Raw genomic sequence first — 16121 nt, 5'->3', positions numbered from 1 at the left:
TCCTGAGTCATATTAAAATAGAAATTCCCTAATGTACATGATGTACATTCACAAACATATCAAAGTTGATCACTAAGCTACATATCAAAGTCAATCACTAAGCCCAACATGAGAAGGAGGGAGGGGGAGGGAATGGGGTGGGAATTGGGGAAGGGCTACTTGAGTGATGTGTGCATGTATGCCTCCACCATCTTGTACCCCATCAAGATGTACGACTACAAGGCACCAGTAAAAAGAAAAAAAAAAATAGTGTCATGGATCCTTTGACATATAAATGTAGTGAGCAGAAGGGCTGACTTCCAGAACTAAGCCCACTTCATGTGCAGCACTTTAGGCCTTCCTGGATTCCCTGGCTCAGGGTAGGCCCTGCAGTGAATGCACCCTTGGTGGAGAATACATTATCTGCATTTTGCGATGTGTTCTTCAGAATGGGTGATTAGTCACACCCCGTCCATTAAGGCTCGGTTAAGGAAGGCTCGGCTCTCGCCTAGGTGGTAAGTACTTACTTTTTCCCTTAGTGTGTCATAATTATGCATAATAGTGGATTCATGGTGCTATGTGTGCATGCACTAACATCATCTGCTGGGTTCCCCTCCTCCCTTCTGCCTCCCATCCTCTTTCTCTACCAGTCTCCCTTCTATTTTTGAGAGATGCTTTTTTTAATTCCTCTTTTTCTGTCTAGCTTTGACATGTGAGAGGAAATACACTTTATGCTTAGCCAGACTTTACCAAAGCCCCCAGCAGCAGCAGAGAGTGGTGGGTGGGTTGGTAGCTTCAAGAGGAAGAGAGTGGTACTTTAAGACTCAGCTAATCTTTCCAAGTTATAGGAAGGGAACCCTATGTACTCATAGATATTTTTTATTGGGCTGATTGTGTGTGTATGTGTGTGTGTGTGTGTGTGTGTGTGTGTGTGTGTGTGTGTGTTACTAGGCATTGAACCCAGGGACATTCTTCCTCTGAGCTACATTCCCAGCACTATTTTTTTTTTTAATTTTGAAACAGGGTCTCCCTAAGTTGCTGAGTCTGAGAATCTATAATCTGCCTGTGTCAACCTCTCAAGCACTGTGATCATAATGTGCACAATCATTCCCGACTTATTGGGATAATTCTAATGTCTTTGAAAGAAAGATAGAAACTTCCTTTTTTATGTGTGTGGTACTGGTGATTAAACATGGGGGCATTCTACCTCTGAGCTACACCCCCCAGCCTTTTTTTTTTTTAATTCTTTATTTTGAAATAGTCTAAATGGCTGAGGCTGGCTGCAAACCTGTGATCCTCCTGTCTCGGCTTCCCAAGTACCGGGATGAAAAGTGTGGGCCACTATACCTGGTTTCTGAAAGACTTTTATACTTGAGCAGAGTCTATTTATTATACAGAGCAATCTGTAAAACATGGCTATATAAATGACGGACACTTAAAAATCAAGACTTTGGCACTGGTATAGATCTAGGGCGCACACAGAGAGTTTGTAGAGTCCAGCGTTGGGGACGAGGCTTCTGCCTCCTGAAGTGCTCTGGGAATTGGGTTCTGTGGGGTTGACCACAGCCTGCAGTTGGGGGTACAAGAGTTCAAGAGCCTGGAGGGCGTGGTGGGACAGAGGATGCCCCGCTGCCCTGGACGTTCTGGCTTGGACTCCTTGCCTCTGTGGGACAGTAAAACTTCTTCCATGGGAATTGAAAATCAAGTCTAACCTCTCCCTGAACTTTAGAGTATGATGCCTTCCCATACAGAACCATGGACTTACTATTTCTTAAAGAAATGGAAATCTCTTCAATAAGTGGCCTTTAGAACAAAACAAACAAAAAACCCTGTAGGAACCAAGTACTTGTCATGTGCGTGCACAGAATGTACCATGTGACCTGGATCGAGAAGGTGGCAGGGTAATGCCTTCACGGAAGGGGCAGTAAGTTGTGGTGCGTGGTAATTGTTTGATAACATTTTACCTGTGTATGACTTGATAAACACATCATAAAAGGATCTAGTATATTTTTTAGGGGGGTATTCTAGAATAATATCTGGGGACCACTTTGGAAATAGATGGGGTTCCCCCTCAAGTGTTTCTGAGCACAACCAGCTGTGTGCTACTCTTTTTTTTTTTTTTTTTTTTTTTGCGGGTCTGGGGATGGAACCCAGGGGCATTCGACCTCTGAGCTACACCCCCTGCCCTATTTTTTATTCTTTATTTTGAGACGGGTCTCACTAAGTTACAGAGGGCCTCACTAAGTAGCTGAGGCTGTCTACGAACCACGATCCTCCAGTCTCAGCCTCCCAAATGCTAGGATTACAAGTGTGTGCCACCACGCCCGGCTTGTGTACTGCTCTTGCTCCTGAATATGCCATAACTTACAGAGGTTTTTGCATGAATGTTGTTTGAAGACGGTGGCTTCCTGTCCAAATGGAGCCATTTTGGTATCACTGAATAGACCACACCAAAAAAGAAGTCTGTCTCCATTTTGCTTAAGGTTTTCCTCTGGGTCATAAGACTCTTAATTTCTGCCTCATTAAAAGCAGGGAGCTTCACAGGAGAAGGAGGAGAGCGACACTGACCCCACGGCCACGCAGAGCCCCGGCGTGCAGGAGTGGCTGGCTCAAGCACGCACCACAAGGACCCACCAGCGGCAGAGCAGTCTCCAGCAGCAAAAGGTAAAGCCTTCCCTACTTCTCTCCATACATCTGCCCCGGAAGGAACCGGAGGGAAATGCTTCAGACATCACTTCTTCACCAAAGCTTCCCTGTATCTCTACTTTGAGGCTGTATGTGATTAGCCCCTTCAGAGTTTTTACTCATAACCCCAAGAAAGATTGGTCATTTTATTTTATTTTATTTTAGTATTATTATTTTTTTTTTGGTGGTACTGAGGGTGAAACCCAGAGGCTTTCTACCTCCAGACTATACTCCCAGACCTTTCTTATATTTTATTTGGAAACAGGGTCTCACTAAGTTGCTGAGAGCCTCACTAAGTAGCTGAGGCTGGCTTCGAACCTGCATGATCCTCCTGTCTCAGCCTCCCAAACGCGGGGATTACAAGCGTGCACCACACGCCCGGCTTAAGATTGGTCATTTTAAAGTCCACTCTGAGAGAAAAGCTTATGTTTTCATTTGTGATTTAATGAAACTCAACAGTAATCTCCCTCTTCATGGATACCTCTTCATGGAAATCTCTACTTTGAGATTTGCCCTCATTTGATTCTATTTTTAAATTTGTATTTATTTATTTTAGTACTGGGGATTGAACCCAGAGCATTCTACCTCTGAGCTATACTCCCTCCCCAGACCTTTCTGGTTTTTATTTTGAAACAGGGTTTCATCAAGTTAAGGAGGTTTTTCCTAGGTTGCTGAGGCTGCCCTTGAACATGAGGTCTCAGCTCCTATGTGCTGGGATACGTGCCACTATGCCTGGCATATTTTGTTAAGATAAAAAATTGGGCTGGAGATGTAACTTCATGGTAAAATGCTTGGCTAGCATGTATGAATTCTTGGGTTCAATACCCAACACCAGACAGACAGACACACACACACACACACACACACACACACACACACACAGCCTAAACAAATAATAATAAAAGCTTAAGAAGACTTCTGAGAACTGGTAAGAATCTGAACTATAGTTTTTTTTTTTTTTCAAAAAAAATGCAATTTGCTTTCATTTTCAAGTAGACACCATCACAAAGTAAGACTGTAAATTGTTACCTAGTGTACCTAGTGAAAAAAATCAGTTTTGATTAATATATTTGATTTTTCTTTGATATGTTGACATTTTTATATGAAAAGCAAATTAAAATTTTCTTTTCCCAAAGAGAAAAAGAATTTACTATAAATAATTAAGGTAAAAGCAAATCCTTTGATAATCCAACTTGTAAAGTAAATGAGAGCTGGACTTGGTGGCGCACTCCTGCAACCCAAATCACTCTGAAGGAGAATGGCAAATTCGATGCCTGCCTGGGCAACTTAAGAAGATCCTGTCTCAAAATAAAATAAAAAGGCCTGAAATGCTGCTTAGTGGTAGAGAGCTTGCTTAGCATGTTCAAGGCCCTGGTATCAATTCCCAGTTCTTAGAAATAAATAAATAAATAAATAAATAAATAAATAAATAAATAAATAAATAAATGTGGCAAATTAAAGAAAGCTGCTGCTTTCAGCAATCTGTCCTGGCTAACAGGACAGTGATTCTAAAAAGAGATTATAATTTGAACCACTTGAGGGCACCATTGCCCAATAAAATTTTCTTTTCTCTTGATTTTTTTTCCCCCCAGATTTTCCTGATATTCTTTATCAAAGCAAAAGAAAGCTATAGAGTACTTTAGAGACATGTATGAATATCTACCTAAACCACATTGTTTATACAAAACACAAATCTCACAGCTTAGTACCAAACTTCCTCAAGCATTTTCTAGGCAGAAGCACGATTGTAGACGATTACCACCGGGTGACAAAGAGTGTTTGCATTTCTCTTCTCCCTTGATCAGGAGTTAGAACAAGAATTAGAGGAACAGAAGAGCCTCCTCCGCTCAGTAGCCAGTCGTGGAGAGGAGATTCTAACCCAGCACTCAGCCGCAGAGACCTCAGGTGGCCTTGGGTATGTTTCAGAACACTTGAATATTCTCTGGTTTTCACTGTGTTTTCCTGACCTCTGAAGAAATGTGAACATTTCACCCCAAGTTGTATTTTCAACATCTGCAAAATTTCATCATCTGTTTTCACTTTAGGCTATTAAAGGTACCTGCATGTCGAGCATTTTCTTGGATAGCATAAACATGGCTAGTAACTGCTGTGGTTCCTGTGTTTTGGTAGCCTCAGCATCTGGTCCAGAGAAGATGCTCATGGGCTCATTATCTAAATCAAATAGGAAATGCATTGCAAAGTTGGGTCCCTGATATTTCTAACTGGTTATATCCAACTGCCAGGTGTTTTCAAGGGATTATCTTCCCCTACCATCATTCTAAAAAACAAATGTATGTACCTACTAAAATACCTTGAATTTTCTTGATGGATTTATATTTATAAATTCAATATGCAGAGTCATTGAGCTTGGAGGCCTGGTTTGAAGCAAAGAATTCAAAAGTCTTAGAAACCAATAAATAAATAAATAAATAAATAAATAAGTTGAAAAAAATTGTTTTGAAAGGTAGGAAGGTAAAGGAAGAGCAGGAGAGTGGGAATGTCCCTAGCTTTTGAATCAGGCCTGAGTTTTGTCATAGCTGTCAGCTTTGGGGAAAGGCATGCACCTCTGGGCTGGTTTGCTGCTCTGTAGAATTAGAATAATAAGCAGCAGCTATCACCATCAAAAAAGCGTAACAGATTGTGACTAGCAGCTGAAAGGATAGAGCAGAAAAAGCCTTGAATCTAAAACACTCAACTGGGTGGCATACTTGGGAGGCTGAGACAGAGGATCATAGGTTCAAGGCCAGCCTCAGCAACTTGTGAGGCCCTTTACAACTTAATAAGATCCTGTTTCAAAATAAAGAATAAAATAGGGCTGGGGGTTTAGCGTGAAGGTAGAATGCTTTAGGGTTCCAGGAAAGAAGAAAGGAGATAGAGGAAATAGAGGAGATGAGAGAGAGAGAGAGAGAGAGAGAGAGAGAGAGAGAGAGAGAGAGAGAGAGAGAGAAGAGAAGAGAGAAGAAAAGAAAGTCTAAAACAGCCAAAAAGTTTCCACAAAAATTCTATATGCTTGTGTCCTAAAAGTTGTGACTAGGTACTATCCTTTGGTAAATAGATTTGACTTTGTTTCTCATTTCTGAACTTCCCCACCACCACCCAGGGAAAATAATGTAAAGTAGACCATATGTATTTTCATGGTTTTTGAAATATGATTTATAATGCCAAAACGTTGAAAAGGCAGAAATACTAATTTAAAAGCTGAAGATAAAGTGTATGCATATATAAGCCCAACTGAAAATTAAATGACAGTATCAGAAAATATATATACATGATAGTAAGTAAAATTTGAAATTGAAATAAGTATAGCAGGTATGATAGAATGTGAATAAATCAAATTAATGAGGAGAAGGAAGATGGGGAAATTTAAAAATAATTTTTAATAGTTTAATCTATGTTGATGTAGTGTTGCTGACTTATAACACCAGTGTTGACTATATGTATACAGATATTATTAAGTATAGACATTAAATATTCCCTGGCTTTATAATAAATTATATATAAACATAGATAAATTTAAAGTGATAAATATATATGAGCATATATGTATATAAATTTCAAAAATATGTACTATTTATATATTTGAATTTCAAGGGCATATGATAAGGGTATGACAAAATAAATAACACAAGAACCAGGAAGGCTTTAGAGAAAAGAAAACCCCCAAATATTGACATGGTTAATAAGTATCAATTTAGAAAAATAGAAATAAAATTATGACACTGTTAGTCAAGAATTGCATTTCAATAGCCCTGAGTGTAAAAATTATGTTAGAAACATGAAAGGGCTTTTAAAAATATTATCATGATGCTTAAAAATGCTGATAAGGGACTAGAGATGTAGGTCAACGGTACAGCGCTCGCTTAGCGCACGCAAGGCCTTGAGTTCCATCTCCAGCACTACAAAAACATAAAAAGAGAAGAAAGAAAGAAAGAAAGAAAGAAAGAAAGAAAGAAAGAAAGAAAGAAAGAAAGAAAGAAAGAGAGAGAGAGAGAGAGAGAGGGAGGGAGGGAGGGAGGGAGGGAGGGAGGGAGGGAGATAGAAAAATGCTGTAGTCTATCCAAGATCGAGCTGGTTGAGCTCCGAGGTCACTTCACATTTGCCTCCTGGCCCTCTGGGGTGTCCCCCACCTCACCCCCTAGCTCCTCAAAATGTCTGCCAGCTTGCCAAGCTCCTGTGCACACGGAGCCCGTCCGCATGCTGCCTCCTCTGTGCTGGTGTCCCCAAAGCTGTAATCTGGATATTTGCAACTTGTCGCTGTGATTATCTTTTTCTTTCTTTCCTTGTCCTTCAACTTTGGAAAGAAGCCAGATGACAAATAAACAGCTACAAATTGCTTTTTCAAATATAAAAGTATTTTTAAAGGAAATTTGTAGTGCATGGCTGGCTTTCTATACAAGAATAATTCTGAAGATTGCTTTTGCATTTTTTATTGTTTATATGCATTCCTTAGAAAAATTATCCATAAGTGTAGTTGATTCCCTTTCAGGCATTCTTCAGACTTCTGGGTCCCAAGGAAGCTAATAACCATGAATTAAACGATCTTTTGAAGCCAAAAGGAAAATTATGTTTTTATAAGAACAGCATTTCTAGAGGGATAAAATCTTACATATAGCCTTTGAATTTTTAGCTGATTTTCTAAGATTCTCAACTCTGACATGAGAGGGACCTTTTGTATTCACAAATTTACTATATAAAGAACAAGCCTGGCCGAGCATGGTGGCGCACACTTGCAATCCCAGCATTCAGGAGGCTGCGACCGGAGAATCGAGGTTCGTGGACAGCCTCAGCTACTTAGCGAGGCCCTTCATAACTCAGTGAGACCCTGTTTCAATTTTTTTTAAAAAAAGGACTAAAAATAGGGCTGGAGGTATAGCTCAGAGGTATAATGCCCCTGGGTTCTATCCCCAGTACCACAAAAAATAATAAAATAAAATAAAAAAAATAAGCATGGTATGATGTATAGGAGGGCTGACATCTTCCAAGATTACTAAGGAAAATCAACTGGAAATTTATCGATGTGGATATGACTGTTTTCCAGGGGGAACGAAATGCTATATTCCAATTTAAAACTAATTTGCTGCTATTTTTCCCTGCATCAATGATTAAACATAAAAATATATTTTAAATCATCTTGTGGTTTTATAATACATTTTATACAAATGAGTTATAAAATTATGCAAATTTTTGTACTAATGAGACATTAAAGTCCCCCATCATGAAAGAAGATACAATAAAAATTTAATTTCATAGAGACTTTAAAACATTTTTTTAATTTGGAAAGATTTTAAAAACCCAGAACTATCCAGAAATGAATATAATAGATACTCATTTAGAGTTATCAGTTCTGATATGTTATTCACTCAACATTATTTTCTTAGATCAGTCCATCTCAATTCACACAGATACACTTCTTCACTTAAACTTATTGATAGACATTATGCTGTTGTCTGACTGGCTGCCATCCGTCCTTCCTTCCTTCCTTTCTTCTTTTCTCCTTCTTCTGTTAGCTAACATTGTTCAAAGTAATCTTACATGTCCCTAACAGATGAAAAAAAAGTCTCTGAGTTATTTTCTAGAACTAGCATTCCTAGGCTTATAGAAATTCCATAGTCTAGAATCCCATAGGCTTGCAGAAATTTTGAAGGGTACTTCATATGGCTTGCCTAAAGGCACTGTTCTGAGAAGAGCTGGCTTTCGGGTGGTGTATAGTAGTATCCTGCCAATGAACTTGTTACTGTTTTTTCCACTGGAGCAAAAGGCCCTATGTCAAAGTATGATTTACTATCTACTATGCTTTTCATATGAGACAGTCCTACTTAGATCCTCAAAAGTCCTGACACTTCACTCTGTATAGGAAGTAATTTTCCCTACATATTATTGCTACCATCCCCACTGGCCTCCATGGATTTGATGGGATTTGCCTCAGCTGGGTGCCCACTGAGCCCTTCCCGCCACGCTCTGACCGTCCACCGTGGGTCCTGCACGTTCCCTGGACTCGCCTCATGGTAAAACCTCTCCATGCACTGTGGAATGTTTTCAGGATTTTGAACTAAGTGGCGGGCTATTTTTCAAAACATACTAGTCCAGAATCATACACTATTTTCTGATTTTAGATGTTATAATTATTTTTATTTAACACTGTGCTGTTCTCAAAATCTTTTATACTCATTCTGCTCGTGGTTCAGTTACACTAGGAGTAAGAATATGCTTGTTTGTAGTCTCAGTGTTTCTATTTAATTATCTTTAAGGTGTAAGTGCATGACTAAAATAATCCTGTTTTGATTTTCAAGGCCAGGACTAGTAAACACAATGTACCTCTGCTTTTTTGTACACATTGTAAACTTAGATTATTTATTCTTCTAATAGCGAAAAACCTGATGTGTTATCCCAGGAGTTGGGGATGGAAGGGGAGAAATTCACTGCCGAAGACCAGATGAGGATGAAATGGGAAAGCCTACATCAAGAATTCAGTACCAAGCAGAAACTGCTACAGAATGTTCTGAAACAGGAACAAGAGCAAGTGGTATCAAACATTTTGCTTTTATATATTAAGAAATATATATCATAAGAGGTACATCTTATGCTAAGGGGATATAACTGCACAAACATCTATATTTCAATTATCAATTCCAAACTGAGACATAAAACAAAATTTTCAGCCCACATTTTTCTTAACAAATATGTTTCATGTTTCCCTTAAAAACTTTATATTTTTATGTGAAAACTTTGATTTTTCAGATAATACTTCTTTCCTTGAGGTGATTCATGTTTGGTTCCTCATTAGCATACACAATTAAATTAATTTTGATTTATTTTGTTTTTGCAACATTGAAATTTGTAGACATAAATCAAAGATCTCCGCATCTAGGGCCAAAGGAATTCCACGAATCTGGAAGTCAAGTGTCTAGTCGTCTTATTTTCCATTGCTACTTCCAGTATTTAATAATTTCAGAAGGTCTTAATGAAAAACAGCTTTGGACCTCGGAGGTCTACGAGGAGCGGAAGCCAGTGGTCAGCTAGAATGGTCCCTGAACCATCTGTAAGGCTGGGTGCTAGGACGGATACTGTGTGAGGTTAGGCTCCATTCCACCCAGCACAGCAAATCCAGAGGAACTGAATATGGCACCAGAAAGTTCCATGTCAATAATGGTTCTTAGTTCACTCTATGCAGAAGCCAGAGAATAACAGGAAATCTGAGGCATATGAGAGTTTGGAGGACTGAGTGAGCCAAGGCCCCAGCTTGCCCTAATGTCTACCCCAGCTGTGCTCAGGGGGTACCTCAGTAGGAACCTGGCTTGGTCCAGTGACTTTTGCATCAGGGTGGATGCTAGAGCCTCTACTGATGGACGAGGAAGCTGCTGTGCCCACTGCGTGAGCCAGGACTGGCTTAGAGGATGGCGGAGACCAAACAAGGAGTGAAGGACCTCAGTAACTGCAGGACATCTGAGTAGGGAAGGGCTGGGGCTCTCCAAGCAGGCATAGGAAATGGATATAGCCAGCCTGGACCAACAGGAAGGAGAATGATCTACAGGTCACAGTGGGTCCCTCATTTACCAGGACCCTCGCATAGGTGTCTCCAGAGCTACAAGATTCTGTTCCATTTCACAGAAGCACTTCTTCCCCTGTCTCTTACTGCAGCCGGTGAGCCTGCACGAAGTGCCCTTAGCTCTGTCCCTGGGGAGTTTAAAGCTTTCCATTCCCGGAGGCAGTTGCCCCAGAATCAGAGTCCACCCCGACAAGTGATAACTTATGGCTTTTGTAGGGACCTCGCACCTGTGTTCAGCATAATTTCAGAATCAGATACTCGTGATCAAATGGTTCACACATGCATCGCTTGATTACTCACGATGTTGAGCTGTCCTTCGTCACTTCTTCAGCTTGGTGCTGCTGGGTTTCCTCGGGCCTTTGAGTGTCAGGGGTGGGCATAGTCCTCAATCAGCTACTGTAGTCTTTTCTGACTGTCCTATGTCAGATAAAGCCAGGCCATTTCTGGATTTCATGCTTACTTATTCCATGTCTACTTACTAGCCCCCATCCACTAGACAGATGCCCAACTCCAGGATTCCCCCTATTTGCTCACCACATGGCACCTGCATCATTCATCCAGTGGGGTAGACCTCTGGGTCCTTCCTCCTATCATGAGGAGCTACTTTTTCTCGAAGTCAGTGCTGGTACACAAGCGTCCTCTGTGCTGGGCTTACTGAACTAGATTAATCCAGCATTCTCACATGATACCTGGACTGTTCAAGTTTAGGTTAAATGTCTTACTTGGAAGGTATCACATGTCTTTTTTATGTTTTGTAGTTTTTAATATTTAAGTGCCTTCTTTCTGGAATCACTGAGTACTTACAGAAAGAATCTTTTAGGTGGTTTCCTATTTTGTGTGAAAGGCAGGGAAGAGGAGGGAGGAGCTAGTGCTGGCCATACTTTGGAAGAGCTCATTTAATGGGCTCGTCTTAAGTCCAGGTGCTAGATTGCTTAACAATACGGTGAGGTCAAAGTGTCTCCACGTGGCATACCTGGGATCTGAGGCTAGTGAAGATCACAGTCTTATTACCAAAAAGAGTCAGGACTGGTCTCCGGATGCCACCAGATTCCAAAGTTCCTCCTTCTTCATACTTGCTAACTGGCAATTTTGGACATTGGATATACTTACTACTTTCAAGTATAGAAACAGACACAATTTGGAGGCCTAAAGTTAACTAGGTCAAGGAGTCATAGATCTAAAATACACTAATGGAAATGCATATCTTGTATTCGAGTCCATAGTTGCTTTTAGCACAAATCCCTTACAGAAAAAAGGAGTCATAGATCCTTAATACCTCAGAACAATTTTTTATTTCTATTTTTCCTTCCTCCAGTACTGGGAATTGAACTTGCATCCCAGCCCTTTTTATTTATTTATTTTATTTTGAGACAAATTCGTACAAAGTCAAGGCTGGCCTTGAACTTGCAATCCTCTTGCCTCAGCCTCCCAGGTAGCTGGGATTATGGGTATGCAACACTTTGACCAGCCACCGTGTAATTTTTCTTCATCTATTTACTTACAGTATATTTAGAATGCGCTCCACCCAACCCAAGAAATATTTAATACATTACTGAAATATTAACTAACCATGGCAGGCTCCAAGGCAGGAATCCAAAGGAAACAGACATTAAAAAAAAAAAAAATAGCAGAAAGCCACTGTAGTAGGTGTGGAGTTTTTTTTTTTTTTTTTTTTTTACGGGTCTGGGGATGGAACCCAGGGGCATTCTACCTCTGAGCTACACCCTCGGCCCTATTTTTCATTCTTTGAAACAAGTTCTCACTAAGTTGTAGAAGACCTCACTAAGTAGCTGAGGTTGGCCTTGAACATGCGATCCTCCCGTCTCAGCCTCCCAAGTACTGGGATTACAAGCATGCACCACCATGCCCGGCTGGTAGGAGTTTTTAAAGGAATACTAGGCAGTGGCTATTACTGGTGAAATAGAGGGGGGATGGGGGGCGCGTGCTTACAGGATAGTAAGTAATGGCCTAAAAGAGGAAGAAGAGGTGTTTGGAAAAAATCAGAGGAGATTTAGTTTCACTAGAAACATTTGCAAAAGTTTGAAGACTTGGCCACTTTGTGTGCTTTCTGGAGAGGCATTCTATATGCAGGAGGGGCTTCGGGGAGAGCGGGGGATAATGAAATAGCTCCATCCAGATCCCATATTTAGGGCGAATTATTTTCCTATAGGTAGAATGCTAAGACTGAAGAGGTGAGCTAGAAAGAAAGCTATGTTTTCAGGCAATTTTTCTACTGCTTAATTTTTTAATCCATGAGTGGAAATATTGTCCTTGCCGAATCCAGCCACCGGTTTAGTGCTGTAGTATATCACAGAAATTGATTTCTCGAGAAGAGGCTCCAAAACCAGTTTCTCCAGCATCTCCCTCGGTGTATATTTCCAATGAGCGAGCCTGGGCGGCAGGTTGAGAGCTCTTGGGTAAGCCGGCCTGTTTGCCCGCAGCTTTACAGCAGGCCCAATCGGCTCCTGTCCGCTGTGCCACTGTACAGAGCAGAAGGACAGACGCAGGATAAGGCCGCGGTCACGTCACTGCTGGATGGACTGAACCAGGCTCTCGAGGAGGCTTCCTCCCAGGTAGGCCTGTGCGAGCCTGGCGCTCGTCCTGATCTGTTTGGTCTATCTTGTGTGTATACGGTTCCCGGGATCTCCGTGAAGTTGTCACCCCTGTGCATAAACCCTGAGACCCGACACCAGGGATGAGCCCCGAAACAGCTACTGGTTTCTGGAATCGAATTCTAACTTTTTTTTTTTTTTGGTACTGGGGATTGAAGGGTGTTCAACCTCCAAGCTACAACCCCAGCCTTTTATATATATATATATATTTTTTTTTTTAAATTTGGTTCTTTAATTTTTATTTATTTATTTATTTATTTTGTAGGTCTGGGGATGGAACCCAGGGGCATTCAACTTCCGAGCTGTACCCACTGCCCTTTTTTTTTTTATTCTTTATTTTGAAACAGGGTCTCACTAAGCTGTTGAGAGCCTCACTAAGTAGCTGAGGCTGTCTGGGAACCAGATCCTCTGGTCTCAGTCTCCAGAATGCTAGGATTACAAGTGTGCACCACCATGCCCGGCTCCTGTATTTTTAAAATATATATAAAAAAGGGTCTTGTTAAATTTCTAAGGCTGGCCTCTGACCTGCGACCCTTGTGTCTTGGCCTCCCAAGTACTGGGATTACAAGTGAGCACTACCATGCCTGGTTGTGGTCTCTTGTTGAGTGTATTTCTCTTCCAGGGTGGAGGGGCAAAGAGCGAGAATATACACTTGGAGCAGAAGTTGTACGATGGAGTCTCGGCTACCTCAACCTGGTTAGATGATGTGGAAGAACGCTTATTTGTTGCCACCGCACTTTTACCCGAAGAAACAGAGACTTGTCTTTTCAACCAAGAGGTACATTTGGCAGTTTCTATCTGTGAGTGAAATTTCAAAGCGCTGGAGATGATGCTATGGAGAGTTAATTTTAGGTATGACAAAGGTCGAGAATAAAACCGTTCTAATGAAGTACAAATGTATATTTTCAAGTAGTATAGTATAGGATAAACCTCTTACAACAAAATGGACCAAATAACCGAAGTTTAAAAATGAGTAAAAGGCCGGGCGTGGTGGCGCACGCTTGCAATCCCCGCGCTTGGGAGGCGGAAACAGGAGGATCGCGCAGGTTCGAAGCCAGCCACGCTGGCTTAAGAGACCCTGTTTCCAAAAATAAAATAGGTCTGGGAGTATAGCCTGGAGGTAGAAGGGCTTCCAGGAACCCCGGTACCACAACAAACAAACAAACAAAACAATAAAAATGAGTAAAAAATATAAATAGACATTACCAAAGGATATATCCAAATGGCCACAAAACATCAATTATATGTTCATTATGCCATTAGTCACCCCGGAAATGCAAATCAAATCACAGTAAGATGCCTCTTCACACCAGTTAGCACCGCTATAACATATGTGGGCAAGAATGGAAAAATTGGGAACACTCACTGACCATTGGCGAGAATGTAAAATAGTAGTGCCCTGTCCACTTCACGAAAGGTTAAACAGTTACCTGAGACCCAACAGTGCTCCCAGGTATGTGACCAAGAGAAATGCAAGTGTCTACACAAAACTTTGTACAAAAACTTCACAATTGCCAAAAAAGGAAAGAAAATCTAAATGTTGACTAATGAGTAGGTAAATAAAAGTGCTAAAACTTCTTAAATAAGTATAAAAAGGTTTCATATCATTTACGCTACACATTTATTTATTTATTTATTTATTTATTTATTTATTTATTTTTGCAGTATTCGTATGGAACCCAGGGGCATTGTACCTCTGAGCTACACCCTCAGCTCTATTTTTTTAGTCTTTTTATTTTTGGATTTTTGGAACAGGGTCTCACTGAGTTGTGAAGGGCTGTCTGCAAACCGCAATCCTCTGGTCTCAGCCTCCCGAATGGTGGGATTATAAGTGTGTGTCACCAAGCCCATCTTTCACTTTTTTTTTTATATTGTGTGTGTAAGAGAAAAAAATGGAGGACTCTATAAAAAAACCTTTTATATATTTCAAACCTCTGCATATGAAACACATGTTTTAAAAATGTTGAATTCATAGCCGGGCGTGGTAGCGTACTCTTGTAATCCCAGCATTTGTGAGGCTGAGACCAGAGGATCGCGGTTTGCAGACAGCCTCAGCTATTTAGTGAGGCCCTCTGCAACTTAGTGAGACCCTGTTTCAAAATAAAGAATAAAAAAAGAGGGCAGGAGATATAGCTTGGAGGTCAAATGCCCCTGGGTTCCATCCCCAGACCTGCAAAAATAAATAAATAAACAAACAAATAAATAAAAATGCTGAATTCCTAAATAACACTTTATAAGACTCATTTGTTAGTAGTTTAGAAAATTATTAGTCGATGATGTATAATCCTTCAGAAAAAAATCTCTTTAAGCCCTCAATTTGCTTTCCTATGGTTATTGCCAAGCCGTAAGATTTGGTGGACTTTCTATGAAGAAATGAATTGGTTTCTATATTGATTCATAGACCTAAACAGAGAAATGAGTTTTTTCTTTTATCAAACCCAGGCTCTTGCCAAAGACATTAAGGAGATGTCTGAAGAAATGGATAAGAACAAGAACTTGTTTTCCCAAACTTTTCCTGAGAACAGTGATAACCGAGATGTCATTGAAGATACCTTGGGCTGTCTTTTGGGCAGATTATCTTTGCTGGACTCAGTAGTAAATCAACGATGTCATCAGATGAAGGACAGACTTCAGCAAATTCTAAATTTCCAGGTAATGAGATAATATCAAAGGATTTTTAAAAATCATTCTCAAGGGACGGTCAATAATAATCAATAGGGCATCTTATTGAGGTATGTTATAAATCTCTTTTTTCCCCAAATGTACAATGAAGAGCAAGAACATTGCAGAAAAAATCAGGTGGATTGAACTAAAAAGCTAGGAAACTAAAAGATTCATGCTTCCAGGAATGGAAGGCTGAGCAAACCACTCAAATTAAGCCATGGTACAATTTAAGCTCAACTAAGAAAGTCAAATTTATAGGTCATAATTAAAATTTTCAGTTGTTAATAGTGGAGTTTAAAGCATGTTCCAAAGGTCATATGGGAAGTGTTTGAGTATAAACTAGCCCTCAAGTCTCAGAAAGTGCTTATGGCCTAATCACTACCGGTGTTAACATGTGTTACGTGACTCTCCACCTCCAACTCTTCAGTCTCACTACCTTTTAGCTCTACATGAGGATTCTGCTGCCAAGTAAACAATTGCATGCTTATCAAGTTTTTCCTATAACTGACTACAGCAGATGCAAAAGTGGCTGATAAACTTTTTACTGTTGATTTCCCATAACTAATAAAAAGCACTCTTGGGGAATATTAAGTTTTAACTGAATACTATTTTTAACACACATGAGAGATTTAAAA

General features: G+C 40.3%; 1 protein-coding gene across 3 annotated transcripts in view; it reads left to right on the top strand.

The window, feature by feature from the left end:
* The window catches only part of SYNE1 (spectrin repeat containing nuclear envelope protein 1), a gene marked incomplete at both ends in the record, with an annotated part of 486197 nt that overhangs the window by 345182 nt on the left and 124894 nt on the right, over nucleotides 1–16121 (top strand). For all 3 annotated transcript variants that reach the window (XM_080699888.1, XM_080699887.1, XM_080699889.1), the window contains 6 exons: nucleotides 2512–2643; nucleotides 4470–4579; nucleotides 9031–9187; nucleotides 12652–12783; nucleotides 13445–13600; nucleotides 15265–15474. In XM_080699888.1, the coding sequence (XP_080556014.1) occupies nucleotides 2512–2643; nucleotides 4470–4579; nucleotides 9031–9187; nucleotides 12652–12783; nucleotides 13445–13600; nucleotides 15265–15474 (897 nt within the window). The remainder of the gene's footprint in view (nucleotides 1–2511; nucleotides 2644–4469; nucleotides 4580–9030; nucleotides 9188–12651; nucleotides 12784–13444; nucleotides 13601–15264; nucleotides 15475–16121) is intronic.

The sequence above is a fragment of the Muscardinus avellanarius genome (genome assembly GCF_963383645.1).
Source record: "Muscardinus avellanarius genome assembly, chromosome: 8".
NCBI classification, from domain to species: Eukaryota; Metazoa; Chordata; class Mammalia; order Rodentia; family Gliridae; genus Muscardinus; species Muscardinus avellanarius.
This window is presented reverse-complemented; position numbering and strand designations above follow the sequence as displayed.